At 44.1% G+C, this 14,012-nt stretch overlaps 1 protein-coding gene across 2 annotated transcripts in view; it reads left to right on the top strand.

Annotated features, from left to right (window-relative positions):
• Positions 1-12,403, top strand: part of Prkar2a (protein kinase cAMP-dependent type II regulatory subunit alpha) — a 51,186-nt gene extending 38,783 nt beyond the window's left edge. For both annotated transcript variants that reach the window (XM_051204010.1, XM_051204012.1), the window contains exons 7-11: positions 1,667-1,768; positions 1,909-1,983; positions 7,080-7,145; positions 7,704-7,845; positions 8,923-12,403. In XM_051204010.1, coding sequence (XP_051059967.1) covers positions 1,667-1,768; positions 1,909-1,983; positions 7,080-7,145; positions 7,704-7,845; positions 8,923-9,056 — 519 coding nt within the window. In that variant the 3' untranslated portion in view covers positions 9,057-12,403. The remainder of the gene's footprint in view (positions 1-1,666; positions 1,769-1,908; positions 1,984-7,079; positions 7,146-7,703; positions 7,846-8,922) is intronic.
• Positions 12,404-14,012: the final 1,609 nt, after the last annotated feature.

Raw genomic sequence — 14,012 nt, 5'->3', positions numbered from 1 at the left:
GCATAACATAAGAACTCAGTGGCAGACGATGCAGTCGTGAGAGCAGTCAGACTCAGTAGCTCCTGGCAAGCAAGCAGATGGTGAACAAAATGGAGACCAACATAACTAAGTGCCAGAAGCTGTACGTGGTGCGCGTACGCTTGGGGCAATGGAGGGAAGAGCACCACACTGGGAGCACAGTGGCTCCTCGGAGTGGGCAAATGAGTGCAAGTTCACAGATCTGAAGGCTTTTGCCACCACCGCTGAGCTCCAAGGCTCTTCCCCGTACTAATTTCCATTTTGAGTCCTTGCCTTCTCCTGTCTTTTTATTAATTTCACTGTTTCCCTCCCTCAGATCCCCCAGAAGTTTGCTTTTTCCCCAGAAAAATATCTTCAAATACTTTTTCCTGCTGTGATTGCTCTTTTCCCACTAGGAAATTCTGTTTTTTGTCTTAAAACATAGCCTGGCAGTGGTGGTGCACATCTTTAATCCCAGCACTGGGGAGGCGGAGGCAGGTGGATCTCCTGAGTTTGAGGTCAGCCTGGTCTACAGAGTGTCAGCCTGGAACTACATAGTTCCAGGACAGCCAGGGCTACACAGAGAAACATTGTTTACACTGTTTGAAAAAAGGGAAGGAAACAGAAAAGACTTAAAAACTTTTTGGACAGCACTGGAGATTGAACAAAGTGCATTCTGAATTCTAGACAAGTGCTCTATCACTGAGCCACAGTCCAAAACCATTTGTGAGGTAGAACTAACTTGCTCAAATCGGCCTAGTGCTTTTGGATCTACTGTCTTACCTTTCTGAGTGGCTGAGATCATAGCCTTGTACTGTCATGCCCTGGAATTCATCCTGGAAATGATTATAGCATTTGCCTTCTGTAGTTTGACCTAATACATTTCAGTTCAAATACTATCTTGAACTTTTAAACACTTTTAAAATCCGTATATATGTATGCATGTGTGTGTGTGTGTGTGTGTGTGTGTATATATATTATTTTTGGCAAAAATTCTTATATATTTTATGCTGTGGTGTTTTGGGGGGAGCGCATTTCGAGATAGAGCATCTCTGTAGCTTTGGAGCCTGTCCTGGGACTCACAGAGATCCGCCTGCCTCTGCCTCCCCAGCACTGGAACTAAAGGTGTGAGCCACCATCACCCTGCCTTTGTTTTGTTTTGTTTTTGTTTTTATTTGGAATATGGTCTCACTGTCATCCATGCTGGCTCAGACCTCACCGTGTAGCCCAGAGTGATCTTGAATTTATGGTTTTCCTGCCTCAGCCTCCTAAGTATTTATTATGGCATGGGCCCTGTATATTGTGTTGTCTCCTCATTACAGTTGCATAGCTCTGGAGGGCAAGAGTTATCTGCCCTTGTCTCTGCCCCTTCTGAAGGCTGTCTGTCTTTGGCATTGAACGATAACTATGAGTACCAGGTATTTATGGGAGTTTTGTTTGTGTTCTGTGTGGCCCATAGGTGGCACTCAGTAAGCTCAGCAAGCTACATGTTTGGAGCCTGCTGCCTAGCACAGGTGAGAAGACTTTTTCTTCCAGTATCATTAGATTCTGTTGATATACTGACTTCCATAAGTCTCTAGTGTCTGCTGTAGTTCAGCTACTTAAACCATAGATACTCTCTTACACAGACATGTACTAGAATTTTCCTTTTTTTTTTTTCTTTTTGTAGGACCGGGTGACTTTTAGAAGAATCATAGTGAAAAACAATGCAAAAAAGAGGAAGATGTTTGAATCATTTATTGAGTCTGTGCCACTCTTTAAATCACTAGAGGTAAAGTTTGAATAAGAGTCTATTTGTATGGGTTAGGAAAAGCTGTTACAACTTCTCAAGTTTTCAAATAATACTGTTCTAACCTAGTTCTGTAACAATGGCATTCACTCAAGGTTTTTCCTTATGTAACTGTTATGTAGATGTCAGAACGAATGAAGATTGTGGATGTGATCGGAGAAAAGGTCTATAAGGATGGAGAGCGGATAATCACTCAGGTGAGTTGGGCTCTCACACAGCTTCTTTCCTGGGAGTCATCATCCACAGGAATGCTGTATCATTTGCGGGTGGAGCATGCTAATGCACACCTGCAATGACAGCACTTAAAAGGCCAAGGCAATAGGTTCACGAGTTCAAGGCTAGCACGGGCCACATTGTATTACTCTGACTTCAATAAAAAACAAAGATTTAACTGGGCTTGATGTCATATACCTTTAATCCCAGTACTCAGGAAGAAGAGATGGGCAGAGCTCTGTGAGTTTGAGGCCAGTCTGGTCTACATAGAAAGTTCCAGGTTAACCAGTACCATATCTTTAAAAAAAAAAAAAAAGGAAGAAAGAATTCAAACTAAAATGTACATGTATTCCATTATTGGAAGCTGTGTTGTCCTTCCTACAAAGACCTCTGAAGTCCTTAGTGTCCATGAGTATCTCTTGCTGCCCTTTTCCCTTGAAGTACCACCTTGAACTCACCACTAAGCAAGTCTGCCACTGCATCCTTAGCCCTTTTTATGTGTATGTTCTGAGACAGTATTATCAAGTTGTCCTCAACTCGGAAGCCTCCTGAGTCACCGTGACTGCAGGCATGTGCCACCAGGCTCAGACTTCATCCATTTTGGGTGGGTGGGGGCTTCTGTTGGATGTTATTTTCTTTTGACCCTAAGTAAGCTTTATTAACCTGTGTTAGAAGCTAGAGAAAACTGAGGGCTTACACTTTCTGTTGTCTCTTCAGACACAAAAGCAACCTCCTGATGATGTGGCACCAGAATCCTCAGCATTCAGTGATAATCAGATCTGTGAGATGTCTTGGTGTCTCTTTTTCACAAGTTCTGTTTTGATAATGTAAGACCATACAGTGAGCTGGACCGTTATAATTAAAGGAGGACTGCAAGAGTCAGTCAGCATAGTGCCACGTGCTTAGAGGTCAGGGATTCAGGGCCACTCACAGCTACATAGCAATTTCTTGGTTTTTCTTTTTTTCTTCATCTTTTTTGTTTGTTTGTGACAGGGTTTCTCTGTGTAGCCCTGGCTGTCCCAGAGCTCCCTTTGTGGACCAGGCTAGCCTCAAATTCACTGAGACCGCCTGCCTCTGCCTCCCAAATGTTTTTTGTTTGTTTGCTTGTTTGCTTGCTTGCCTGCTTTTTTAATTTCTTGTTTTTTTGAGACAGGGATTCTCTGTATAGCTTTGGAGCCTGTTCTGGAACTTGTTTTGTAGACCAGGCTGAACTGGAACTCAGAGAGATCTGCCTGCCCCTGCTTCCTGAGTTCTCGGTTTAAAGGTGTGTGCCACCATCCCCTGACCAAAATGTCTTTTTAAAGTATTATATGACATTTTTCTCTGTCTGCTGTGTTTGTAGTTCAATTACATGTAAATAGTTTTAGAAACTTTTCTAGATATAAACGTCTGCCAGTGGGTCTGACAAGAGCCCTGGAAAGGTATCTGGATGAGTTGAGTTGGGCACTGTGTCTGCCCTTGAACACAGCTGGGTTGAGGAGGGTAGCTTCAGATCATTGTGAATCCCAGGCCTGTAGCAATGGCTCACCAGAGCTCATTATAGTCAAGCCTATGATGAAAGAGAAGGAGAAAGCCCTACTAGAAGAGCTCTAACAACGTATTATGTTCGTTCCAGCATCTCTGAATGGCTTTGCTTTCTAGGTTCCCTCAATTTAAGAGTAGGATAAACAAGACTAAAGTAATAAGCACTGTGATAATACATATGATAAAAGTCAGAGTATAGAAAAGGAAGCAATTAAACCATGCTATTTCATAGACGAGATATCATTTGAGCTGGCCCTGAAAGGTGCAACTTCTGTTTCACAGGTTTTTTTTAAAACTCAGTTTTTGCTTTGAATGTACAAAATACAAACTCCATGAAATACTCATGTTCACTCTGTTGTTTATAAAGCAAAAGTTTGCTTACATTTCTTTTACAAACTTAAGGCAAGAAGTTATATACATTAAAAAACTCATTTGCGACCTATGGTGGCACACGCCTCTGATCCCAGCACTTGGGAGACAGAGGCAGGCGGATTACTGTGAGTTCGAGACCGGCCAGGTCTACAGAGTGAGTTCCAGGACAGCCAGGGCTACACAGAGAAACTCTATCTGGGGGGGAAAAAAAATGCTAGCCAGTGAGGCTGGGTGTGGTGGCCCGTCCTAGGAGTTTGTCTCATCTCACATTATTGCCTGGAGTTCATACTGTATCTGAATTCCAGTAGCATGAATGTAGACCGGTGTCCTCTTTCCTTCCTTATAATCATGTGCCTCTTTGCTCAGACTCGCCAGAGGCTTATTCTCTTGCTCATCTCTGTGACCAAATTTCTGTTGGAAGCAACTTCCTGAGGAGAGGGAAGGAAGGTTGATTCTGGCTCACAGTTTCAGGGGATGTCAGTTCATCACAGCAGAAGGAGCTAGTCAGTCTATGGTAACTGTTCCCTCGAGTAGACAGTAATGAAGAAACAGACGCAGAGCAGGGCCACTCCTAGTGACGAAGGTAGGCCCCACATTCCAAAGGGTCAGTAACTTCCCAAGAAAGTGTCACCAGTTGGGGCCAAGTGTTCAAACACGTGAGCCTTTGGGAGACATTTACATCCAAACCATAAAACTCTTCTTTTTTGACAAGATCTTGATCTAAGCTGGCCTCATACTCACAGCAGTTAAAACTCAGCTGTCTGAGTGCTGTGATTATAGGCATGAGCCATCATGCTCGCCCTGGGACTAGATTGCCTCAGGCAAGTCGTCCTCAACTGTGTTGTCCAATTGGGGGTTGAAGTGGTCTGTACAAACTTAGGAAGTGTGTCCAATCCACCCCAGGCTAAGTGTGCGGCAGTACACGAGGGAGGCAGAGGACGGAGGACTGATGAAAGTCTGAGGCTCACGGGCTACATACTGAGTTCCAAGTCAGCCAGATCTATGTAGCCAGACTGGTCTCAAAACAAAGCAAGCAACCGATAGCATGTGATCACTATTGAATTATCCATAGTTTGTTTCAGAAGTTCATTGTGAGGAATGAAAAAGTGGAATGAGCCCAAAGCTCTTCTCCCTTTTCTGCTTGCCCGAGTTCACTGCCTTCCAGCTTTTGCTCAGGCTTTACCATGTCCTTAGAGCCTGTGGTACACAGTAGCTAGTTCCTCTTACCAGCGTTTAAGAGCCCATGGCCCCTGTTCTGTTCTTCTCCTATAGCACTTGCCATCTTCCAACACAACTGTATCGTTTACTGATTATCATAGCTCTTGGTTAGTTTGTTTTATCCACTGATATATCTCTCATGTTCTTGGGTCAATGCCTTCACCCAATGAGAACATAATTCATTGTTTGTTGAATTTCCTGAATGGCTTGTTCAGCTGGGTAGTTTAACCAAGCAAAGGGAAAGCCTAAAGCTTAGATGGCACCAAAGCACCTACTGCATCAAGGCAGAGCTGTCCAGATAGATCATGCTGTCTTCTGTGTGGATATGGGCAGATGGACAGCCTCGACTGTGTGTATGTGAGGACAGATGGACAGCCTCAACTCTATGTGTATGTGAGGACAGATGGACAGCCTCGACTGTGTGTATGTGAGGACAGATGGACAGCCTCGACTGTGTGTATGTGAGGACAGATGGACAGCCTCGACTGTGTGTATGTGAGGACAGATGGACAGCCTCGACTCTGTGTGTATGTGAGGACAGATGGACAGCCTCGACTGTGTGTATGTGAGGACAGATGGACAGCCTCGACTCTGTGTATGTGAGGACAGATGGACAGCCTCGACTCTGTGTATGTGAGGACAGATGGACAGCCTCGACTGTGTGTATGTGAGGACAGATGGACATCCTCGACTGTGGATATGTGAGGACAGATGGACAGCCTCGACTCTGTGTGTATGTGAGGACAGATGGACAGCCTCGACTCTGTGTATGTGAGGACAGATGGACATCCTCGACTGTGGATATGTGAGGACAGATGGACAGCCTCGACTCTGTGTGTATGTGAGGACAGATGGACAGCCTCGACTCTGTGTATGTGAGGACAGATGGACAGCCTCATGCACAATCTTCTTTAAAGAAAAAATAAAACAACAAAATACATCAAGGTCTCTCTGGATGTGGTGAGATATGTCTTTAATCCCAACAGTCAGAAGGCAGAGGCAGGCAGGTCTCTGAGTTCAAGGCCAGCCTGGACTCTATAAAGCAAGTTCCAGGACATTCAGGGTTACATAGAGAAAACTGTCGCAAAAAAGCAAAAACAAAATAGACAGAAGAAATACAAACAAACAACAAAAGCAAGGCCTCTCGTTGACCTGGGACTTGCTGAGTAGGCTAGGCTGGCTGGGTAGCAAGCCTCAGGGATCTGCGTCTGCCTTGCCAACACTGAGCTTTCAAGTGTGTACCACCACACCTGTCTCCTCCTGCCTTAGATACAGGTTCTGAGGATTGAACTCAGGTCATTGTGCTTGGCTTGCAATGCTTGAGCTTCCCAGTCTCTTCTTAAGGATTGAATTTGTTGATCAAGAGTATTCTTAGACCGCTGTCTTAGTTCTGTTGCTGTGAAGAGACACCATGACCACAACAACTCTTATAAAGGAAAACATTTAATTGGGGTGGCTCACTTACATACAGTTCGGAGGTTCAGTCCATTATGTCATGCCAAGGAGCATGACGATATACAGGCAGACATGGTGCTGGCAGAGTAGCTGAGAGCCTATATCTTGTAGGCAACAGGAAGTAGTCTGTGACGCTGAGTAAAACTTAAGCAAAAGAGTCCTCAAAGCTGGCCTCCACAGTGATACACTTCCTATGAGCTTATGGGGCCAAACTACCACAACCTCATCATCCAGGACTTACTTTGATACTGTTTGCAGTATTCTTGTTTACTGGTCCCTGGAATGGGTTTCAGCACACCAACAGCCAGTCAGAGCAGCAATGCTGTGTAGTTGGTGACCTGGTCATATTCCTGAAGATGTCTTAGTTGTAGTTGGGTAATGTCGTTAAAATGATCAGGATCCTCTAATTTGCTAGGAATTTGTTAGCCATTGATCTTGTAGAGTTGGAGACGGAGGTCGTTCAGTGCTGCAAGTCTTCAATGTGACTCTGACCTGAGTTCCTCTTTTTCAGGGTGAAAAGGCTGACAGCTTTTATATTATAGAGTCTGGGGAAGTGAGCATCTTGATTAGAAGCAAGGTGAGTTTGTGTGGTGCTGCGCCAGGTATCCTCACAGTAAATGTTGACCTTATACAGTGTGACCTGTGCTTTAGCATCTCTAGCCATCGTTGTTCTGAGGTGTATGACTACCACTAATAAAGATTTAGTATATTTTCTCTTATCCTGACCTTGCCTCCATCATATAATTAAAGGGTATAGTTAACTCCTTAAGCATGGAGGCACAGTCCTAGTTAGTGCAAGTGCTTTAGAAGAAATGTAAAGAACAATACAAGACGGCCTGATCAGCACATAGTCATAACTCCCAGAAAAACTTGTGATCTCCACCAAAATGACTCACGTTTAGCCATCATCTGAAATGTGTTAGGCTTGGGTGGAGCAGCAAGTGAAAGTCTTAAGCTGTGCCAGACCCCAGGGATCTGTCTGTTTAGTTTACAGGGCACAGTTAAGAGTTTCTGCAAAGTGAATTCCTCAGTAATTCTGTTGAACTTTGTGAGTAAGGAATTTGACTGCATGCAACTGGACATGCCCCGCTGTGATCTTAGAATCAGCCTGGGTCTTATTCTTTGCCTGTTGTAGACTAAATCGAACAAGAATGGTGGAAACCAGGAGGTTGAGATTGCCCACTGCCATAAGGGGCAGTACTTTGGAGAGCTTGCACTGGTCACCAACAAACCCAGAGCTGCTTCTGCCTATGCGGTCGGAGACGTCAAATGCTTAGGTAAGAAAATAAGAGAAGTTCTTTGTGACAAACTAACAAGCCTCACCCCCACAACCTTAGACAGTTAATAGTTACTGAGGGAGGGAGAGATTGTCTTCGTAAGGTAGCCACTGATAAGTGGCCCATGACATAATCCTAATTAAACTTTATCTCCTCCCTTCCCCAAAAAAGGCATGAAATTAGAAGACTAGGAAAGGAACTAACTGGCTTGGAAGAAGAGGGGATAGATGGGGGTGGGACAATAGATGGAGTAGAGTGAATATGATAAAAGTTATATACTTGGCCGGGCAGTGGTGGTGCACGCCTTTAATCCCAGCACTGGGAGGCAGAGGCAGGCGGAGTTCAAAGCCAGCCTGCTCTACAGAGCAAGTGCCAGGAGAGGCTCCAAAGCTACACAGAGAAACCCTGTCTCAAAAAAACCGTGTGTGTGTGTGTGTGTGTGTGTGTGTGTGTGTGTGTGTGTGTGTGTGTGTGTACACGTATTAAGATACAATTATTGTATATTATTCATATATGCTAATAAAAACTTTAAGATGAAAAAGAAAATTCTTTGTATATTACTAATTTTTTTGGTTTTGTTTTTTTCTGTTAGTGAGCCTTGACTTATTCAGTCCAACTCAATCACATCTAGGTCTGGGTGTTTGTGTAAATTAATTCCTAAGCAAAGCTCTTTTTTGGTGGGGGAGGTGTTGGGCTTTGAACTCAGAACCTTGTACATTCTGAGCACATTGAACGTCTCAGCTTTACCCCCAGCACCCTAGTTGGTTCTGAACAGTGAGGAACCCTGAGTAAGACAGGCAGACAGCGCCACAGCCGTGAGGAAGCAGCAGTGGTGAGGGTAGGTGGCCAGCTCTGGGGGACCAGACAGCAGGTGCTGCCGTGCCCACATTAGTCTTCAGCGTGGATGCAGTCCAGCATTCATACAGGGCATCCTTTCCCAGTATCCTAAAATGTAATCTCCTGTAACGTGAGGAAGTGGTGTAGGGAAGAGTGGCGTACAGATTACTTCAGCTGTTAATTGAACAAGTCATTCTCTCCCACACCTCTTTTTTTTTTTTTTCTTTTTTAACAATGCAGTTATGGATGTCCAAGCATTTGAGAGGCTTCTGGGACCATGCATGGACATCATGAAGAGGAACATCTCACACTACGAAGAGCAGCTGGTGAAGATGTTTGGCTCCAACTTAGATCTGATGGACCCTGGGCAGTAGATGTGATGATTCTCAGAGCCTTCTCAGTGTGACACCAAATCCTTCCAGTCAGCCACAGAACACACACAGAAAACAGACACGACAGAACCGTTCCTGCTGTTGTCACCGCCGCTGCCATTGCTGTGGTTAAGGGCATTTAGAAATCTTGAGAGTCAGCACTGAGAGATGGACAGAGGCTCCACCCCACCTCCACTTTGCTTCTGAAAGCCCATCATTAGACCACTTATGTAACAATTTACTTCAACCCAGTTTTCACAGCTTTGGTTCAGAATGGCATGTCTCTCCAGCAATTTAAGTGCCTGATACAAAGTCCAAAGTGTAAACACCCTTTCCTCTCTTGCTGCTAACGTTGCTTCTGAAAGTTACCCTAAGGTCTGCAGAACCCTGTTGGATAACTGTAGACACCTCCACAGTCCTTCTCAAGGGAGGCAATGGTATAGCCTTCGGTCTCCTCATTTTGTCTTTTGAGAAAGTTCGCAGTATGTTCACAATTGCTGCCTTTGCCTTCCCAGCGGAAGATGGTAGCAGTTATAATGGAGGTCTGTGCCCCAGTGGTCCTGTACTATTTGCTGGCAGCTGCACAACATATAGCTGTGTCCAAGCCCATAATGATGCTCAGAAAAAGGCCTGTTGAAGGCCCAGCAGGTCCACACAGAGCAGACTGATTACTTAAGAGTCACATTAGCAGGAAACATGGATTCAACACTCTTGCCAGTAGCAGAGAGCCAGGAAAGGTTATCTGGGTTAGCGTTTTTGTTGTTTGTTCTTAGCAAGTTTTGTTTAACCTCTGTGCAGTGTGCATAAACAAATTGCTGCCATTTTCTAAGGAGCCAGGAGTAGCCGGTTAACTCAGCTGGTTACAGCATGGTGCTGATACAAGGAGCCAGATCTGGAGGTGTCATCACCCTACCTGACCGTTAGTTCCCTGAGCAGCCTTTGCCATGTCTTGTTTGCAGATGCTCCGCTGGCTAATGGCTGTGGGCTGGCAGGAGGCTGCTGCACAGAGAGTCCTTATCCCTCTCCTTCCAGGATTATTGCAGAGCTTGGCTAGGAACCATCCATTTTGAAACTCTCAAAAAGAAGCTGTAATTTTTTTTAAAGGAAATTATTTCTCTACTTAAGGGAATTCACCTTGGACATATCCATATCCATGGAGTTTGTCAGCTGACTCAGACACTTGTCCTAAGTATCTGTTTTCAAAACTTGGTATCATTGGGTAAGGGGGTGGGCATGGCTCAGTGGCAAAGCACTTATGTAGCATGTGCAAAGCCTTGGGTTTGATCTCCAGCACTATAATAACCACAGAAAGAAAGGTTACCATTTATAAACTTAGACTTACTGTGAAGGCCTTTCTAACTGTCTCTCTCAGCTTTTGCCATGGTCACTGTAGCCAAGAAATGTCCAGAGTAGATGAGTCACCACAATTTTAGTTAGTAATTACTAACTTTTTCTTGTGTTCCATGAAGTAAAGCAGGACTCTTCAGACTGCCCTAAGTAGCCTAGGTTACAGCTCTGGGAATTATACAGTTGTAACTACTACTCCAAAGCAGGCAGCTAGCACTGGAAAACCTTTTTGGTGATCCCAAATTTTCCTAAGGTCCTTTTCTATGGTATTACTTTACTAAATAAACCAGACCTTGTACTTTGACCGAATAATACCTGATTCTAGCAAAGGTAAGAAGTGCACTGGGCTCCAGGAGCAGCGCAGAAGTCCAGCTCCCAGACTTTAGAAGGGCCCTGAACCCCCACCCCAGCCTCCATGCCAGCACAGGTTGGGGCTGGCTGTGAACCCGTGCCAGTTACCCCTGCAGGCTGCTGGGGTGGGCTGTCTCAGCCTGCTGTCACACATCCCATTCTAATCTTCAGAGTCACCTTTCCTGCATCACTCATGGCTGCGCTTTTACAGATTAGAAGTCATCAGGTGCAAGTTCTGCTCTAACTCCTGACTGAGCCCTCACTGCAGGGTGACCCCTGAGTCTGCAGAAGGGACACATTATTACAGGAACTAGTGTGAGTGATGAAAGGCTGTTACCACAGTGCCAGGACCTGACAGTGTTCCAGTTCTTTGCAGCTTGAGAATCAAAAGCGACAGAGCAGGTGTTACTCAAGGTCTCGGTGTTCTTGTGCCAGCAACCCCTATAGCTGCGCCCCCCCCCAGTCAGATCCCTGTTAGCACCTCTCTTTTGAGGATTAGAGCCCCCCTCTTCCTGGCTTTGCTTTTGACTTTGGCTGATAGAGAATAGTCCTCGGAGCCTTGAGGTCCAACTGCAGTATTTTCCTTCCTTTCTGTCCCCAGCTTCGCCCACTCTTCTCTTGATTAAATTCTCTGCAGGACGGGCTCTTGTGTTCTTGTCCTGAGTTCGTACTCTTCATAAAAGAATTCTGTGTCCCTGATACAGAGTTTCAGAAGCCAGCATTGAGCTTTTCTCTGAGCAGTGGAGTGAACAAATTCAGCAGCAAAGTGGGAAAAAAAAAAAAAAAAAAAAAGTTCTCCAGCTGGAGAGATTGCATTCACCCCATTCCTGGTTTTCTGCTGGTGATAGTGGAGCCCATAGGTGCTGCTGGTGCCCTGGACACAGAGCATTTTGTGGCGTGTCACGGCCTTCATTTTAAAAAGATGAAAGCATTTTGCACAGAGAAAGAAAAGGACCCATGAATGTCATCTTTTATCTTTCTCGGTCAGTTGATATTGGAGTTTTTGTTTTTGATACGCATTTGTAAGCCAATCTCGCCAAGTTATGGGTTGTGTTGATTTTTCACTACGATTACCTCTTGTTCCTCCTGTCTTGACTGCTGACGTTCCTCTGTGATTCTAATGTCTATTTTATGGGAAGCAGCCTTCCCAGGGGTTTCCTATTACACACTGCAGGGCTATCTTTATACTTAAAAAAAAAAAAAATGGGGATTTGCAGAAAACCATTTAGCCCACCTTGAACAAGGGTTAGATTCCTTGGTTTTTTGTTGTTTGTTTTTAATTCATTGTAATAAAAAAATCCAATTAAGCATTATTGTGCTACCTCAAAGGTAAAAATATTCTAAGGTCATCTTTTGGTCCTGAGTTCTATACATGGTGTTTGAAATGTCGTTCAATTGGTGGAATTATTTTTTAAATTGTTGGGATGAATCTTATTTTAACCTGTTTTACACTTGTGTTTTAATCTCAATATATATGATTGGAAGCAAACAATTCGTGATCTATGGTATTGAACATAAAATTAAAAGTCACTAAGAATTAATCATTGTTTGCTATGAACAAGGTTGAGGTTTTTTTGTTGTTGTTTTGTTTTGTTTTTAAAGGAAACTCTAGGGCTCGGCTTCACTCTTGATTAATAAAGGCTGACAAATCATGTATGACTTTTGGTGTAGTCTTGTGTTATATATTTGTTCTCTTTTAAGGATCTCAGACCATCTTAGCACTTACATTAGCAGATACATTGTTGGGATAGGTTGGACCCTTACAAATTAGGAAGAAGACATGGGCATTTGTAGTAATTAGCTTCTACACAGAAGCAATCAACATGGGAGGGGATGGACAGGGATACAGAACTCTGAGGTGTATTATAAGGGATTGGTTTGCGTGAGACCCAGAGACCTACAAGGTTAGTCAGCAAGCCGGAGCCTCGGTAATATTTGATGTAGTTCTGGTCTTAAGTTCAGAGGCCTGAAAACCTGGCCAGCCAATGCTATCTATGGTTCTTGTCTAAAGGCCAGCAAGCTCCAGAGCAGTGCATGGCCAATGCCACAGTGTGAGGCTGACGGCAGGATGGAAGGCACGTGCCAGGTAAAAGGCCAGAAGGAAAGGTCTCTCCTGCTTTATGAATGGAAAGCCAGAGCCTTGTTCATGTTAGGTAACTGCTCTCACTGAGCTACATCCCTAGCCCAGCCCTTTCTTTCACTCAGGCCTTCAAACTTCATTAGGTAAGTCAAAGTGATATATTCAGTTTACCAAGTAAAGTGCCAATCTAATCCAAAACATAAACTACTCATGAGGACATCCAGAATTATGGTTGACCAAATATCCCATAACCCAGCCAAGTGGACACACAAGATGAGCCATCACAATGTGGTATATTGCTGTAGACAAGAACAAGGCTGCCCATTGTACCCTTGCCCAGAAGATACCAGTGATAGCATTTCCTGTCTGCCAGGGTCTCACTACTTTGTATTACCATAGCTAGACTAGCAAAGGTGACAGCCTACTGTGCTTCCAGTGTCTTCCAGAACAAAGTTAACTGGATATCATCTTCTTTGGACAGAGATGCCTGACCAAAAGGGCCAAGTGATAGGTACATATAAAGTCCCATCTAGGTCCCAAGAAACTCATAGCTGACTCTCTAAAAGCCAAAATGGTAATTTTCACAGCTTTAAAAATTAACTGCTGGCACATGTCCTTAATCCCAACACTTGGGAGGCAGAGGAAGGTGGATCTCTGAGTTTGAGGCCAGTCTGGTCTATAGAGCTAGTTCTAGAATAGCCAGGGCTGTTAAATAGAGAAACCCTGTCTCAAAAAAGAAAAGAGAAAAAAGAAATGGGGTCACAAGAGTAGAAAGGATTTGGGAGGAGGACTGGGAAGACAGTGATCAAGGTTCACTGTGAAATTCGAAAAAATATGTAAATTAAATGTGTGTTTTGGGTGGTAATGCCTGTGTCTCAAGAAGCTCCAAATGGATGTCAGTGTCTCATCAGAGTCTCAGCCCTGAAGAAGGCATATCGCATGAAGACACTACTTTCTGGGTTAGTATGTTGAATCAAGAGACTAAAAACTTATCCCATCAAATTTGTCTAGCTCCTCAGTAATCGTAATGAGTTGCTTAGTTTTGTAACAATAAAATTTTTGAATATGCAGATGAATAGGAGTGTTAGAAACATAATGCATATTCAGTTCTGAATTGCCAAAATCTGGGTTGAAATGTCCTCTTAAGTATACGTGACACAGTTCATTGGTTACTGAACAAA

Source organism: Phodopus roborovskii, unplaced genomic scaffold (genome assembly GCF_943737965.1).
Source record: "Phodopus roborovskii unplaced genomic scaffold, PHOROB, whole genome shotgun sequence".
Taxonomy (NCBI): domain Eukaryota; kingdom Metazoa; phylum Chordata; class Mammalia; order Rodentia; family Cricetidae; genus Phodopus; species Phodopus roborovskii.
The sequence above is the reverse complement of the archived record's forward strand: the minus strand, read 5'-3'. Positions and strand labels throughout refer to the sequence as shown.